Genomic DNA, 16,102 nt, shown 5'->3' with positions numbered 1-16,102 from the left:
TTTCTGTCACCTTAGTACCGAGAACAGTGACTGGCACACGGTAGACATTACTTGTGGAATGAACGATTGATATGCTTAGCATATTTGATTATAAGACTAAAGGGCAAAAAACCCCAAAGAAACAAAAACCTTAGCAAAGACTTGAAAAATGTGCTTACCTGATCATGCTCTGGAGTGGGAATTGAAAAATGCTCCCAGCCGTCAGTTCAGATATTTTCCTTTTTGGGGTAGAGAGTGACTGCATTGGGCATCCTTTTCTGACATTATATTATTTTAAGTTATCCTTCATTTCGAATGTTTTCTTCACTAACTAAATGGGTGGATTATAATGAGTATTTCAGAGAGTTTGGTTTTATTTAGATTGCCTCACCTGCCAGTATCCAGATCCCTCACTGTGAACTTGGGTCCTAGACTGACCTTCATGGTCGGGGAAGCATATCTGGAGTAAGTCACTGTTAGCTTTACTCATTCCTCTTCCATGTTGAGTTTTGAATGATTTCCCATTGCCTAAGGGGTGAAATCCCAAACTCTGTGACTTAGCGTTAAACTCTATCAGTCCTGTCCTTAGCCAGTGTACTAATTTACCCTGAATAACTTTGTTGCCCCCATCTTTCCCTGACTTCCCAAGTAAAGAATTGTTTCTCCTTCAGGTTGCCATAGCAGTTGATGCGGTCCTCTAGTAGGCACCTGTCACGGTGTAAAGGGGATACACCATGACAGGTGCTGTGCTTGTTTCCTTCGTCTTTGCATACCCAATGCTTAGTGCTTTTTTTGACATATACTAGGAGTTCAGTAAAATTAAATTGCAGTATCTGCCCAAGAGAAATGAGAATGAATGTCCACATTAAAACTTATACATGAGGCTGGGTGTGGTGGCTCATACCGGTAATCCCAGCACTTTGGGAGGCCAAGGCAGGAGGATTGCTTGAGGCCAGGAGTTCAAGACCAGCCCAAGCAACATAGTGAGACCCTCATCTCTACAAAAAAAAAAAAAAAGTGAGCTGGGCATGGTGGTATGTGCCTGTCCCAACTACTTAAGAGGCTGAGATGGGAGGATTGCTTGAGCCTGGGAAGTCAAGGCTGCAGTGAGCCATGATCACACCACTCCACTCCAGCCTGGGTGACAGAGCCAGACCCTGTCTCTCTCTCTTTTTTTTTTTTTTTTTTTGGAGACAGGGTCTGACTCTGTCACCCAGGCTGGAGTGCAGTGGCAGGATCTTGGCTCACTGCAACCTCTGCCTTCTGGGACTCAAGCGATTGTCCCACCTCAGCCTCCCAAGTAGACTGGACTGCAGGTACGCACCACCACGCCCAGCTAATTTTTGTATTTTTTTTTGTAGAGATGGGGTTTCACCATGTTGCCCAGACTGGTCTCAAACTCCCGGGCTGAAGTGATCCTCCTGCCTCGGCCTCTCAAAGTGCTAGGATTACAGGCATGAGCCACCTTGCCAGGCCAAGACCCTGTCTTAAAAAAAAAAAAAAAAAAAAGGTCGGGCGCGGTGGCTTAAGCCTGTAATCCCAGCACTTTGGGAGGCCGAGACGGGCGGATCACGAGGTCAGGAGATCGAGACCATCCTGGCTGACACAGTGAAACCCCGTCTCTACTAAAAAATACAAAAAAACTAGCCGGGCGAGGTGGCGGGCGCCTGTAGTCCCAGCTACGGCTGAGGCAGGAGAATGGCGTGAACCCGGGGGGCGGAGCTTGCAGTGAGCCAAGATCACGCCACTGCACTCCAGCCTGGGCGGCAGAGCGAGACTCTGTCTCAAAAAAAAAAAAAAAAAAAAAAAAAGATAAAGTTGCAGTCAGAGTTTGGAGCACCCTGTGTTTCCTTTAGTGGATGATTAGACCTCTTTTTTGCTTCACATGATGTGATCTAATATAAATCACATAGTCATTCTGCATTAATTTTTTTCACATGTACATTTCAGTAATAATGTGATCAAAGAATGTTATCCTTTTGTGCCTGTGGCCAAACTGATTTTTGACAAGGGTGCCAGGACCATTCAATGGAGAAAGGATGGTCTCTCAATAAACAGTATTGGGAAAACTGGATATCCACATGAAAAGAATGAAGTTGGAGCTGAGGAGTGGGGGAGGAAAGAAAAAAAAAAAAGAATGAGGTTGGACTCTTACCTTACCTCATATGCAGAAATTACCTCAAAATGAATTAAGGGCCTAACTTTAAGAACTTAAAATTGTAAAACTCATAGAAGAAAACATAAGGACAAATCTTCATGACAAATGTGTACAAATGACCAATAAGCACATGAAGAGTCTCAACATCCTTAGTCATTAGGAAATTGCAAATCAAAAACACAGTGAGTTGTGACTTCATACTTTCTGTGATGGCTGTAATTAAAAACCAGGACAGGTGACTGGTGTTGGCGAGGCTGTGCAGACATTGAAGCCCTGCATTGCTGGTGGGACTGCAAAATGATGCAGCTTCTGTGAAAAATACTTCGGTGCTTCTTCAAAAAAATTTAAGGCTGGGCGCGGTGGCTCACGCCTGTAATCCCAGCACTTTGGGAGGCCGAGACGGGCGGATCACGAGGTCAGGAGATCGAGACCATCCTGGCTAACACGGTGAAACCCCGTCTCTACTAAAAAATACAAAAAACTAGCCGGGCGAGGTGGCGGGCGCCTATAGTCCCAGCTACTCGGGAGGCTGAGGCAGGAGAATGGCGTGAACCCGGGGGGCGGAGCTTGCAGTGAGCTGAGATCCGGCCACTGCACTCCAGCCTGGGCGACAGAGCGAGACTCCGTCTCCAAAAAAAAAAAAAAAAAAAAAAAAAAAAAATTAAATAGAATTACCATATGACCCAGCAAATCCACTCCTAGGTATTTCCCAAAAGATTGAAAACTGGGGGCCGGGCACCATGGCTCACGCCTGTAATCGCAGCACTTTGGGAGACCGAGGTGGGCGGATCACTTGAGGTCAGGAGTTCGAGACCAGCCTGGCCAACATGGTGAAACCCCATCTCTACTAAAAATACAAAAATTAGCTGGATGTGGTGGCAGGTGCCTGTAATCCCAGCTACTTGGGAGGCTAAAGCAGGAGAATTCTTGAACCTGAGAGGTGGAGGTTGCAGTGAGCCAAGATTGCACCACCACATTCCAGCCTGGGTGACAGAGGAAGACTCTGTCTCAAACAAAAAAGAAAAAAAAGAAAACTGAGACTCAGATATTTGTATGTCAACATTTATGGCAGCATTATTCATAGTAGCCAAAAGGTAGAAACAACTCCGGTCCATCAGCAGATGAATGGAGAAACAAAATGTGGTATATCCATACAATGGAATACTAATGAGCCATTAAAAAGAAATGAAGGGAGGTTACAGTGAGCTGTGATCATACTATTACACTACAGCCTGGGCAACAGAGAAAGACCCTGCCCCTTTTAATCCCAGCACTCTGGGAGGCCGAGGCAGGTGGATCACCTGAGATTAGGAGTTCAAGACCAGCCTGGCCAACATGGTGAAACCTCGTCTCTACTAAAAATACAAAAATTAGCCGGGCATGGTGGCACCTCAGCTACTTGGGAGGCTGAGGCAGGACAATCCCTTGAACCTGGGAGGAGGAGGTTGCAGTGAGCTGAGATCGCACCACTGTACTTCAGCCTGGGTGACAGAGCAAAACTCCATTTCAAAAAAAAAAGGAGTGGGGGGCAGGTGCAGTGGCTCACGCTTGTAATCCCGGCACTTTGGGAGGCTGAGGTGGGTGAATCACCTGAGGTCAGGAGTTCCAGACCAGCCTGGGCAACGTGGTAAAACCTCATCTCTACTAAAAATACAAAAATTAGCCGAGTATGCTGACTCACGCCTGTAATCCCAGCTACTTGGGAGGCTGAGGCAGGAGAATTGCTGGAACTTGGGAGACGGAGGTTGCAGTGAGCAGAGATTGCCCGCTGCACTCCAGCCTAGGCGACAGAGTGAGACCCCATCTCCAAAAAAAGAGGAGTGAAGTTCCAATGTAGTCTACCCTGAAAGCATTATGCAAAACATTCCAGACATAAAAGGACAAATATTGTGATTCCATTTACATGAAATATCTAGCATAGGCCAATTCATGGAACCAGAAAGAAGAGGTTAGCAGGAGCTGGGGAGATGGGCAGTTAATTTCTTATTAGGAACAGAGTTTCTATTTGGATGATGAAAAAGTTTAGAAATAGATAGTGGTGATGGTTGTACAACATTATGAATGTAACTGATACCACTGGATTGCACACTTAAAAATGTTTAAAATGGGCCGGGCGCGGTGACTTACGCCTGTAATCGCAGCACTTTGGGAGCCCAAGGTGGGTGGATCACGAGGTCAGGAGATCGAGACCATCCTTGGCTAACACCTGTCTCTACTAAAAATACAAAAAATTAGCTGGGCGTGGTGGCAGGCGCCTGTAGTCACAGCTACTTGGGAGGCTGAGGCAGGAGAACGGCGTGAACCCGGGAGGCAGACCTTGCAGTGAGCCAAAATCACACCACTGCACTCCAGCCTGGGCAACAGAGGGAGACTCCATCTCAAAAAAAAAAAAAAAAAAAAAAAAAAAAAAGAAAAAAGAAAAAAAAGATTAAAATGGCTAATTTTATGTAAGTTATATCTTACCATAATAAGAGAAAAAAAGAAAATGGGTTAAATAAGTGCAATTAGATCCTTTTCAGTAATTGAAAAAGTAAATGGATATGCTGTAGGATGCAAAGGTAGTACAGCAACACTGTGAGCAAACAGCATGATTGGAAAATGAGTGGCATACTTAAAGACAAACTCTTTTTGAGGCATCAATTATAGGACCTTTCATTGGAAGAAAGAATGATTAAGTGGGTGTAGCTTGTGGATGTTCATCTTCCTCTCTAAATAGCAAAGTGAATAAAATAAACCTTCTGGGCCGGGTGCGGTGGCTCACGCCTGTAATCCCAGCACTTTGGGAGGCTGAGGCGGGCAGGTCACAAGGTCAGGAGATCGAGACCATCCTGGCTAACACAGTGAAACAGCGTCTCTACTAAAAATACAAAAAGTTAGCCGGCTGTGGTGGCAGGTGCCTGTAGTCCCAGCTACGCGGGAGACTGAGGCAGGAGAATGGCGTGAACCTGGGAGGCGGAGCTTGCAGTGAGCCGAGATTGCGCCACTGCCCTCCAGCCTGGACGACAGAGCAAGACTCCGTCCCAAAAAATAACCAATAAATAAATAAATAAATAAACTGACAACTTCTACTATATGGTTTTTCCATTTAGACTCTGCATGCTTAAATGGGCCGTTAATCACAGCAGGCACATGTATGTGGAAGAGCTCTGTAAACTGCAAAACATACAAATCCTGTGTCCCCTTCTTATTTTCTAAAATAGCCATGTTTAATCTACTTTTTAGCTGCTTCCTTTTATAAACTTATAAAGAATTATATTGTAATTTTTTTTTCTCCCTTTTAGTATTTAGTGTCTCTGATCCGGGACAAGCTAGGATGGATGTGGGTTTTCTACTTTTTCATTCTCATGGTAAGTAGGTGCTCCTTTAAAAAAAAAAAAAGTCATTTTTCTATTAATTAAGTTCAAAGCATTTACTTAAGTCACTTCTTCAGCAGAATTGTTGATTGCTTTTAAAGGCGCCTTTGTGAAAAGTAACATTTTATTAGTCTAAAAGACACCTCCTTCTTCTCCTTCTTCTCCTTCTCCTTCTCCTTCTCCTTCTCCTTCTCCTTTCTTCTTCTTCTTCTTCTTCTTCTTCTTCTTCTTCTTCTTCTTCTTCTTCTTCTCCTTCTTCCTTCTTCCTTCTTCCTTCTTCCTTCTTCTTCCTTCTTTTTCTTTTTTCTTCTTTCTTCTTCTTTCTTCTTCTTTTTTTTTTTTGAGGCAGTCTCGCTCTGTTGCCCAGGCTAAAGTGTGGTGGCATGATCTCGGCTCACTGCAGCCTCTGCCTCCCGGGTCAAGCGATTCTCCCACCTCAGCCTCCCGAATAGCTGGGATTACAGGCACCTGCCACCACGCCCGGCTAATTTTTGTATTTTTAATAGAGACGGTGTTTCACCATATTGGCCAGGCTGGTCTTGAACTTCTGACGACCTCAGAGGATCCACCCGACTCGGCCTCCCAAAGTGCTGGGATTACAGGCATGAGCCACTGCGCCTGACCTCACATTCTTCTTTTTAAGGAAGAAAAAGGCTCTCAGTTTGCTCTTGACCTGAGTCTAATGAATATTGCCATTTATGACTTCAGAAAAACAAGAAGAGACTTATTTAAAGTATCACCAGCCCCTAATCAGTATACTCTTCTAGGCTACTCTCTATCTGCTGAATATAATTTAGGAATTCTGAAGTAAATTACAATGTACACCAAGCAACACTGAGTTAAAAGAGAAGCATTGCTGTAATTAACACTGTCATGTTTCCCGGTTCTAAAACGGTGATAGTTTCTTGAGGAAATATTTATGATGCCCTAGACAATCTTGGCTGGGATTCTCTGCTTTCTTGGAAATAGCCAATAAAGAATAAGTCGTTGTTTATTTTTTTAACTTTTTTTTTTTTTTTTTTTTTTTTTTTGAGACGGAGTCTTGCTTTGTCACCCAGGCTAGAGTGCAGTGGCCGGATCTCAGCTCACTGCAAGCTCCGCCTCCCAGGTTCACGCCATTCTCCTGGCTCAGCCTCCCGCGTAGCTGGGACTACAGGCGCCCGCCACCTCGCCCGGCTAGTTTTTTGTATGTTTTAGTAGAGACGGCGTTTCACCGTGTTAGCCAGGATGGTCTCGATCTCCTGACCTCGTGATCCGCCCGTCTCGGCCTCCCAAAGTGCTGGGATTACAGGCTTGAGCCACCACGCCCGGCCTTTAACTTATTTTTTTGAGACAGGGTCTCATTCAGTCACCCAGGCTGGAGTGCAGTGGCACGATCACAGCTCACTACAGCCTTGACCTCCTGGGCTCAGGTGATCCCGGGCTCAGGTGGTCCTCCCACTTCAGCCTCCTGATTAGCTGGGACTGTAGGTGTGTGCCACCACGCCTTGGTAACTTTTTGAATTTTTCCTAGAGGGGGTTTCACCATGTTGCCCAGGCTGGTCTCAAACTCCTGAGGCTTTGTGCTTTTAAAATGTTGCTCTCTGTTATGAGCTGTGACATACTGAGGCACATTATTGGTGGGACACTGCTCAAGACAGGTCTACCCGAGAGTGTGGAAGGCGCCAGGGACGCATTCAGTATCCTGTCCTCAAACCCAGGGCACTGGGACTGAAGGCAGCCTCCACCACCCCTACTCCAGGCAGCTGTCCTCTTGCTGTGGTCAAGGATTCCCGGGATAGTCCAGCTCCAGGAATACCTTGGAGCTTGCATCTAATTCCCATCTAGCTTCCAAAGACTGGGCCATATAACTTGTGTTCCATTTCTGACATCCGTGCTAAGTAGAGGGAAGTATCTTGTGATGAACTTTCTGATGTGATCATGCTAGGAATTGTAGTAGAAAGAAGACTTTGTTACAAGGATCATCGTTTTAATCTGAGCCTCTGGTCTCAGTTCTCTGCTCTGCCTATGGCAAATTATGTGTATGTGGTGTTCTTTTTTTTGGCAACTGAAATGTGATGTTAAGTATTTTGTAGTATTAGCCGTACTTTTCAAAATCATTTTCTAATTCATTGACGATTAAACGTTACCTTTGTATGAAGTCAAAATGAATGTAATTGTACAAATCCATTGTTATGTTCAAAACATGACGCTCTAACAGAAGTAACTTGTTGTTGCATTTTTAATCCTATTTTCTCTTCACAGACAAGTTGTACAATTGTGTTTATCTCGCCATTAATAGTGAGGGAAATATTCTCTCTCATGCGAAGGAGACAGGCTCATATACTGAGGGAGTGACTGGTGCCTGCGAGACAGAAAGAACAACGTCAGCCACATCAGGACCGTTGGGGCTTCGAATCTGCCCTAATTTGGGTTTGTCTAGGAGCACCAGCCTGACCTTGGATTGTCAGGGCTCTCTCAACACTGCCAGCCACCTGAGATGCTGACCAGCGGTGAAGGCTGAGCGAGTTTTCTACACTACAGGAATTATTGTTGATGATTTTTGTTGTTTCATGAATGTGCCGAGTGACCTCTGACTCTGCCAGCATCTTTGTGTGGCCTGTTGAGGTTTAGCATTTTAACCTTAACTGTTGTTTTGGACTTGAACTTTCTCTAGCCTCAAAAATGGAGTGAATAGGAGGCAAAGCCACGCGTGGTTTGTGTTGGTGATGTGTTCCACAAATGGAAGAGATCATTGCATTTTGCTTTGGTAATGAGTTTATAGAGAGTGGCTCATCTTTGAAGCATCAAATCCCGATCAAATGCTCAAGCTGGACCGAGCTGCCAGCCTGCCTTGGACAAAGAATCCCTCTGTTCCCTGTGGTGGGAAAGATCACACTACATGCCCGTTGAATGGCTCAGTCACTCTGTGTCTGATCCAAAAGTCATTCAGCCCTAGAAGCATGAATATCTTCAAATTATTGTCAACTGTTCTCCTCCATCTTCATTCAAATTAACTTTGGCTCCTGGAAGTATTTAGTCTTCCTTTCAAGGACCATAAGGTACATCAGTTATCTCGAACATTCCGACGTGTAACTCGCAGCCGAAGCAACTCCACCCCAGATCTGTTGTCTGGGAACTTTAGGATCCTCTAGGAAGCTAATCTGCTTAGTCTATTTTTAGAGGATTGATCTCTGGCACAACCGGGTTCCTGGAGTTACCTCAGCTGAGGACTAGAATTAGAGAAAAGGGAAAGACCTTTTGTTCTAGTAAGTGTCAAGTACGGATGCTCTTTGACTTACGGTAGGGTTACGTCCCAGGAAACCCATTGGAAGTCAAATGCATCTAATACCCCTGACCTACCGAACGCCACAGCTTAGCCTCGTCCACCCTAAATGTACTCAGAACACTTAGAATTGCCCACAGTTGGGTAGAATCATCTAACACAAACTCTGTTTTATAATCAAGTGTTGAAGATATCATGTAATTTATTGAATACTGTACATTATGTCGAAATTGCAACCGTTTCGCACCATTGTAAAGTCCAAAAATCAGAAGCTGAGGACTGACTGTACGTGACATTGAATCACATGAGTGGATTACTAGGGCCTGAGGGGTGTCCGTTCTTTAGAAAAATGTAGAGTATATATCTTCAGGGCTGTGAATTCCATACTAGTTATCAATATTTTAAGATCATTCTGTATATGTATATATTTTAAATTATACAAGCAAGCTAGGAGGAGAATGTGCAATTTTGAAGGACACCTAATTTGCATTGGGTTAGGGAATATTTTTCAACCTCTTGCTTTATACTCTGATATGGGGTGTGTTTATGAACTTGTTAATATTATTTAATCATGCAGATTTCCAATCATTGTATTGCTCATTTACTGACAAAAAGGGAAAATACGAAACACAGAAAGGGGAAATAAACTGACTTTTATAATGAACCTCCGTTTCGGTATTTAAATGTATATACCATGAGTGCTGAGATTTAGAATGTGATCAGTGCCCTAATGTTTCCTGATACTGAGCGTTCCCGGGTGAGCCCACGCTAACCCACAGCATTGCTGGGTCACCTGCTCCTTCACCCGAGGTGCTGGGGTGGCTTCATTTCCATCTGTTCTGTGAAAACTTGCCCTTTCCTACTGTGGAAGACTGTGCTCCATTTGGATGAATTGCCCGGTTGTAAGTTAAGGGCCGTCTGTTTTCTCATCGAACCTCTTGACTGGCGTTTGGTTCAGAGTTTCCTTTCCAACTGCACTGTGGGTGTGGTCTCATCTTTGTGTCCCCACACCAGCCAGTGTTTTCTTACCCAGTTGAACCTTAGATTGGTGACTGTTTCCCTGACTTTTCTGTGGCCCCCGAGCTGTATTGAAATAAAACCATTTTTTGATTTTTTTTGAGACAAGAGTCTCGCTCTGTCACCCAGGCTGGAGTGCAGTGGCACGATCATGGCTTACTGCAGCCTCGACCTCCTGGAGTCAAAAGTGATCCTCCTGCCTCAGCTCCCAAGGAGCTGGGACTAGCCTCCCAAGTAGCTGACTGTGCGCCACCATGCCCGGCTAATTATTTTTAGTCTTTTTATTTTCTGTAGAGATGAAGTCTCACTGTTTCCTGGCTGGTCTTGAACTCCTGGGCTGAAGCGATCCTCCCACCTTGGCCTCCCCAAGTGCTGGGATAACAGGCATGAGCCACTGGGCCCTGCCTAAAATGAAATTACAAATAAATGCTCGGCACTGGACAACATGAAATAAGGATATATTCCCTTATTCTAGTTCTGCCAATCTGCACAGGAATTAACTTTTTTTTTTTTTTTGAGATGGAGTCTCACTCTGTTCCCAGGCTGGAGTGCACTGGTGCAATCTCGGCTCACTACAACCTCCCCCTCCCAGGTTCAAGCGATTCTCCTGCCTCAGCCTCCCAAGTAGCTGGGACTACAGGCGCACGCCACTATGCCCGGCTAATTTTTGTATCTTTAGTAGAGATGGGGCTTTGCCATGTTGGTCAGGCTGGTCTCTAACTCCTCAAGTGATCCACCTGCCTTGGCCTCCCAAATTGCTGGGATTACAGGCATGAGCCACTGCGCCCAGCCAGGATTTAACTTTAATGAACATCTAAGAGTTTGCTTTATTTTCTTAGTATCTTCTCCCTCGAAAAGGGACGAGAAAGCCATAGTGAAAGCTGGTTTGAAAATGCATCCTTTCCTCACAGCCAGATCGCCAATGCTCACTAGGTTGAAATCAGATGCTGCGGTCTGCCTTTTCTTTTCAGAAGCTGTTTTCTTTTTCTTACAGTTTCAAAGGAGGAAATGTCTCTCGCTACTCTTGCTATTCCGTCCTTTCCTGGTTCCGAGGAACCAGAGTGCCACAGTCAGCATGCCTGCAGCAGTATTGGAGGAGCTGCTGTGCCTCATGATGTTCTGTGGGATGGAGAATGTACAATGCTGTCAGCCCTTTGCGCCCCTTTCCTTTTCCCTTTTTCCCTCCCGCTGCTCTTTTTTTTTTTTCTTTTTTGAGACAGGGTCTTGCTCTGTCACCCAGGCTGGAGCGCAGTGGCCCACTCCGAGTAGCTAGGGCTACAGGTGCTCACCACCAAACTCAGCTAATTTTTAAAAATTTGTTTTGTAGAGAAGGGATTTCGCTGTGTTTCCCAGGCTGGTGGTGTCTTACACCTGGGCTCAAGTGATCTGCCCACCTCGGCCTCCCAAAGTGCCTGGATTACTGGCATGAGCCACCGCACCCAACCCCCTTCTTCAAAACCTCCGGAAGTCCTCCTGCCTCCCAAATCAATACATGGTAAAGCCTTTTCTTTTCCCTACTGACTTTTCTGACTAATGCCCTAGTTTTCTTTTTGCAGCTAAACTATTTGAGTTAATAGACAGTATCTGCTGCCTTCCCGTCTGTGCTACTCATTTCCTCCTCAACTAGGTAGCTGCCTATCTATTGGCCCAGGACGGTCCTGGTTTATGCCTGTCATTCACCGTAATTATCAATGGTACTTCCTTTCGCTCTCTGAGTGTCCTAGTTTGGACCCCGTATCTCTAGCCTCTGGCCTCTCATCACCCTACAGCATTGAGGGTCACTGAATTTTGAGATTTTTTTGCCCCCTCATCCCGTATTTGTGCTTGACACCTGTAACCACTTCGTCTTTCCCAGGACTTTTTCTTCTTTGGCTTCTCTGGCATTTTAATTTATCGAATCTTCTTACCGACTATCCCTTTTCCTGGGTTCTCTCCTCTGTTCCCCCTGTGCTGGTTTCCCTGATGAGCTACTTTTGTAATCTGCCAGTAACCCCGTCAAGTACTTATTGAACAAGAAGCCACTAAAGAGAGGAATGGCATCTGTTTGTTAATGACTATCTGGTGCATAGTTAAGAACAGCTGGTCTCAGGGGAGGGGACTGGACTCGACTTATATAATCCCAACCCCTTCTCCCCTCCCCACACAGACCACTCTGCCAGTTTGCTGCATTAATCATTTTCAGCTCTTTAGGTCATAAACCCTTTTGAGAAACTGAAAGCCACTTAATGTCTCCCAGATTGAAATGCTTATATGAAAAAATATTCGCAATTTTCTTATTGGGTGAGCATGGGCCAAAACTTGAAGCTCATCGTTGGACCACAAAGTTCGAAACCTTGGTCAAGAGAATCAAGTACCTGGGATTGAGATTCTGCAGAGTTCAGTTTCACTCACTTTCTGTACTGACCCTCCCATTGCCTGTCTACACGAACCTTCTGCAGCGTCAGACCAGCTAGCTCGTTTACTCACTGCAAAGGGAAGTTGTGCATTCATATTCATACCTTCTTGTCTTGACTGACACCTCTCTTTAATACCGCTTTTTTGCTCCCAGCTTCGTGAATCTTAATTTTCCCTCAAGGCTTGGCCAAGCACCATCTCATCTGAGGAACCTTTCCCAACCAGCCATGCTAGCCCTTCCTTCTCTACCATCTCTCCTTCCCTTGGTGGTAATGTCAGTGTTGCTTATTTGGTGCTTAGCTGTTTCTGTCTTCCCTATTTTTGTATCTAACTCCCCAAGGAGACGGCTGCTGTTTTTCTGCAGTGCCCAGCTCCTCGCATGGTTGGTGCAGAATAAATGTGGAGTGTGTTGGGAAGGGTGGGAGGAAGATCCAAGAGTGGAGTGTGGGCAGAGCAGGCCAGGGCAAAGTTCCTCCCTGACCCTGCACACTGCCCCGCCACCTGCTTTACACAGGACGCTGCACGCCTGCAATCAATGGCCGCAGACTGTCGGCGCTGCCCAGGTTCTCGGACTACGTGGCTTTTGAGTGCAGTCTCCTCTCCTCTGGCTCTTGGCAGCCTCGCCAGCTCTCCCTGAGGGCTCAGCGGCAGCGAACAATGAGCTCTTTTGCTCCAATACAAATCTCCATGTTATTCAAGCTGCTGTCTTTATTCCTGCTGTGTGTTTTTACTTGGCCTGTCCCTTCCAAGCATTCAAACTCTCTTCATCCCTCATAGTCCCCTTCGTTGCCCACCTCCATGAAGCTTTTCCTGATAACCCTACTAGTAATGCTATTTTCCTTCTGGAAACCTCTCTTGAAAGCCCTTATCCTTAGACCACACAGTCTGCCCCAGGCTGATTGGTTTTATTGCCTTATTTTGTTCTCTATTGTTTCTGGCTAAGTTGTCATTTCCTCAATTAAATTGTGAGAGTCACAGGAGTCAGCACCCGGCCCAGGACACAGCAGCCATTTCATCACCACTGGCTAATGTTCCTTCCTACCTTGCTTCTTCTGTGCCTTTAGAGTCAATGTCATCTCCTTGTGCTTTTCCTTAGGCCATTTCTGGTGACATAAAGTTTGTTTCAGCTTATGTCTAGAATAAATCAAATTAAATGTGAAATACCGGCTGGGCATGATGGCTCATGCCTGTAAACCCAGCACTTTGGGAGTACGAGGCGGGTGGGTCACTTAAGGTTAGGAGTTCAAAACCAGCCTGGCCAATGTGATGAAACCCTGTTTCTACTAAAAATACAAAAATTTAGCTTGGTGTGGTGGTTGGCGCCTGTAATCCCAGCTACGCAAGAGGCTGAGACAGGAGAATCACTTCAACTCAGGAGGCAGAGGCTGCAGTGAGCCGAGATTACACCACTGCACTCCAGCCTGGGCAAAAGAGCAAGACTCCATCTCAAAAAAAAAAAAAAAAAAAAAGTGAAATACTGATATTTACATATACATGATCATAGATAATACAAATCACTTCAGTGGTTTTATATTTGTGTGTGTGTGTGTGTGTGTTACATGCAATGTAACAATGATTTGTTACTATATGGCTTTTTGGAAGTAAGAACATATGCATGTTGCATAGTGAATCAAATAATACTCGAAAAGTTCTGTACCTGGACACCAAAGGTGTGGTCTTTCAGCCATTAGTGAAATAATGCTTCATAGGTGGGTGCATCTTTAAAAACTGCTATTCCATTCACCACTCTGTTTTCTCCCCTACACAGTCTGAGGTCCGCAGATGGTTCTGTAGTTTACATGTGAGAACCAAGATTCAGAGAGGGTAAGTGGCTTGCTGGGAGTCAAATCATCTAAATAACAGAACTAGGACTAGATTAAAACCCAGTTTTTAAAATTTAACTTCAGTGGCTTCTTTTTCTGCCATGCAGCCTCTCCTTAAATTGACTCTTCCCCTAGACTTACTTCCAAGGTGTAAATTGGGTGGCCAGTTCTCATCTTTCTCTAGGGCCAGGGTCCCAAGGGTGAGCAGAATTGTCAGACCTGCACCTTTGTGTGGAAACCACCTGCGCCCCGTTCCTGCTGTTGGGCTGTGGCCCCACAGGGATGTCCAGGCCACCCTCGCTGACTGGCCTTGCCCTGGGGTCTTAACCTCTCTTTAGGGGGTCTTCTGTACTAGATTTGCCTTTTTATTTATTTATATTTTAAGATAGAGTTTTGTCGCCCAGGCTGGAGGGCAGTGGCATGATCTCGGCTCACTGCAACCTCCACCTCCTGGGTTCAAGGGATTATGCTGCATCAGCCTCCTGAGTAGCTGGGAGGTGCCTGGCACCATGCCTGGCTAATTTTGTATTTTTAGTAGAGATGGGGTTTCACCATGTTGCCCATGCTGGTCTTGAACTCCTGACTTCAGGTGATCCACCCACCTTGGCCTCCTAAAGTGCTGGGATTACAGATGTGAGCCACCGCGTTCGGCCTAGGTTTGCCTTTTTAAACAGCACCTCTTTACTCTTTTTCCTGCATCTTCTGTTTGAGTCTAAGAGTTGCAGCATCCACTTCATAAACTGCTGCGCTGGTGTTTCTCCCCCATTCTGTGTCTGCACAGTCAGCAGAGGTGTGACTGTTTCATGGGCCTGGCTGACCCAGGTCTGCCTTGGGTCCCTGCTCGGGCACCCCTCTTTCTAACAAATGTTGAATTAACCTTGAATGAGATTGTTGCTTCTAAAATGCCATTGGTCAGCTTTTTACTGCTTGTTCTTGCCCTCTGTTGAAGGAATGTTTTTTTTCTTTTTGTCCTTTCAGGAATTAAATAAAAAGTAGCAAAATTGTTGGAAACTGTTTTCAGTCCCCTTTATCACTGTGGCACAGGAAGCTGTCATCTCAGAAATTCATCGGCAGAGAAACACAGATAAAAGGGCTACCCTGTTGGACAGGAATGTTCTTTTGGATTTAATGGGATAATTGTATTTAGGTAAAACCTTTCATCTGAGGACTTCAAAGGACTTTACCTTGTTTAGTAGTTATTATCACACCCTACAGAGTGACATTAGGGTACTACACTCCTAGATTTTTTTTTGCGTGTATGTGCATTTGTTTATTTATTTAGCATTGTGCTTGTTTTCTTAGGTTCACCATGGAAAGTCTCAGGAACCTAACAGCACTGCAGTTAATTTCCATTAAAAAATAGTACCTAACAAATAGCAGATGTAACTGGCCTCTGTGTCCTAGAATGAAGAATGAAGATGTTAATGGGGTTATAAAATAAAGAGCAACCATTCTGGAGCCAGGAAGGCGGGGCTGGGAGGGGCAAGAGTAGTGACCAAAGTACTGGCGGCAGAGAGCGCTCCTTCCCCACATGCCCCTAGTGGGTTTTACTTTTATTGGTTCTACTCAGGGTCTGAAAAGAGATTATTCTGTGAACAAGCTCTTGGAGAGAGTGTAGAGCCACATAATCCCCCTTAACAGTCTTTTTTTTCTTTCTTTTTTTTTTTTTTAAGACAAAATCTCGCTCTGTTGCCCAGGCTGGAGTGCAGTGGTGCAATCTCAGCTCATTGCAGCCTCTGCCTCCTGGGTTCAAGCGATTCTTGTGCCTCAGCCTCCAGAGTAGTTGGGATTACAGGCGTTTGCCACCATGCCCGGCTAATTTTTGTATTTTTAGTAGAGACAGGGTTTCACCATGTTACCCAGGCTGATCTCAAACTCCTGACCTCAGGTGATCCACCTGCCTTGGTCTCCCCAAGTGCTCAGATTATAGGCGTGCACCACCGCACCTGACCAACAGATCTTTTGAGAAGCAAGCCTGTGTCATGACCGGAGGAAGGATCTCTAAGTAAGCGAAACTAAGGCCAACTCCCGCCCCTACCCTCCCAGCCCCAGTCTCTGCAATCCGTGAGAGACCATTGGCACAGCCTCTGGGTAAAGGGGTTGGATCGGTGGT

General features: G+C 45.4%; 1 protein-coding gene across 15 annotated transcripts in view; it reads left to right on the top strand.

The window, feature by feature from the left end:
* The window catches only part of SLC37A3 (solute carrier family 37 member 3), a 65,081-nt gene extending 55,662 nt beyond the window's left edge, over positions 1-9,419 (top strand). For 12 of the 15 annotated variants that reach the window (XR_012432932.1, XR_012432930.1, XM_074036138.1 and 9 more), the window contains 2 exons: positions 5,419-5,484; positions 7,735-9,419. Coding sequence is in view for 12 of the 15 variants with exons in the window: in XM_045388246.2 (XP_045244181.2) it covers positions 5,419-5,484; positions 7,735-7,976 (308 nt within the window). In the remaining 3 variants the exon portion in view is untranslated. The remainder of the gene's footprint in view (positions 1-5,418; positions 5,485-7,734) is intronic. The other 3 variants (XR_012432931.1, XM_045388245.3, XM_074036140.1) reach the window with 1 other exon arrangement.
* Positions 9,420-16,102: the final 6,683 nt, after the last annotated feature.

The sequence above is a fragment of the Macaca fascicularis genome, chromosome 3, assembly GCF_037993035.2.
Source record: "Macaca fascicularis isolate 582-1 chromosome 3, T2T-MFA8v1.1".
Classification (NCBI taxonomy): Eukaryota; Metazoa; Chordata; class Mammalia; order Primates; family Cercopithecidae; genus Macaca; species Macaca fascicularis.
The sequence above is the reverse complement of the archived record's forward strand: the minus strand, read 5'-3'. Positions and strand labels throughout refer to the sequence as shown.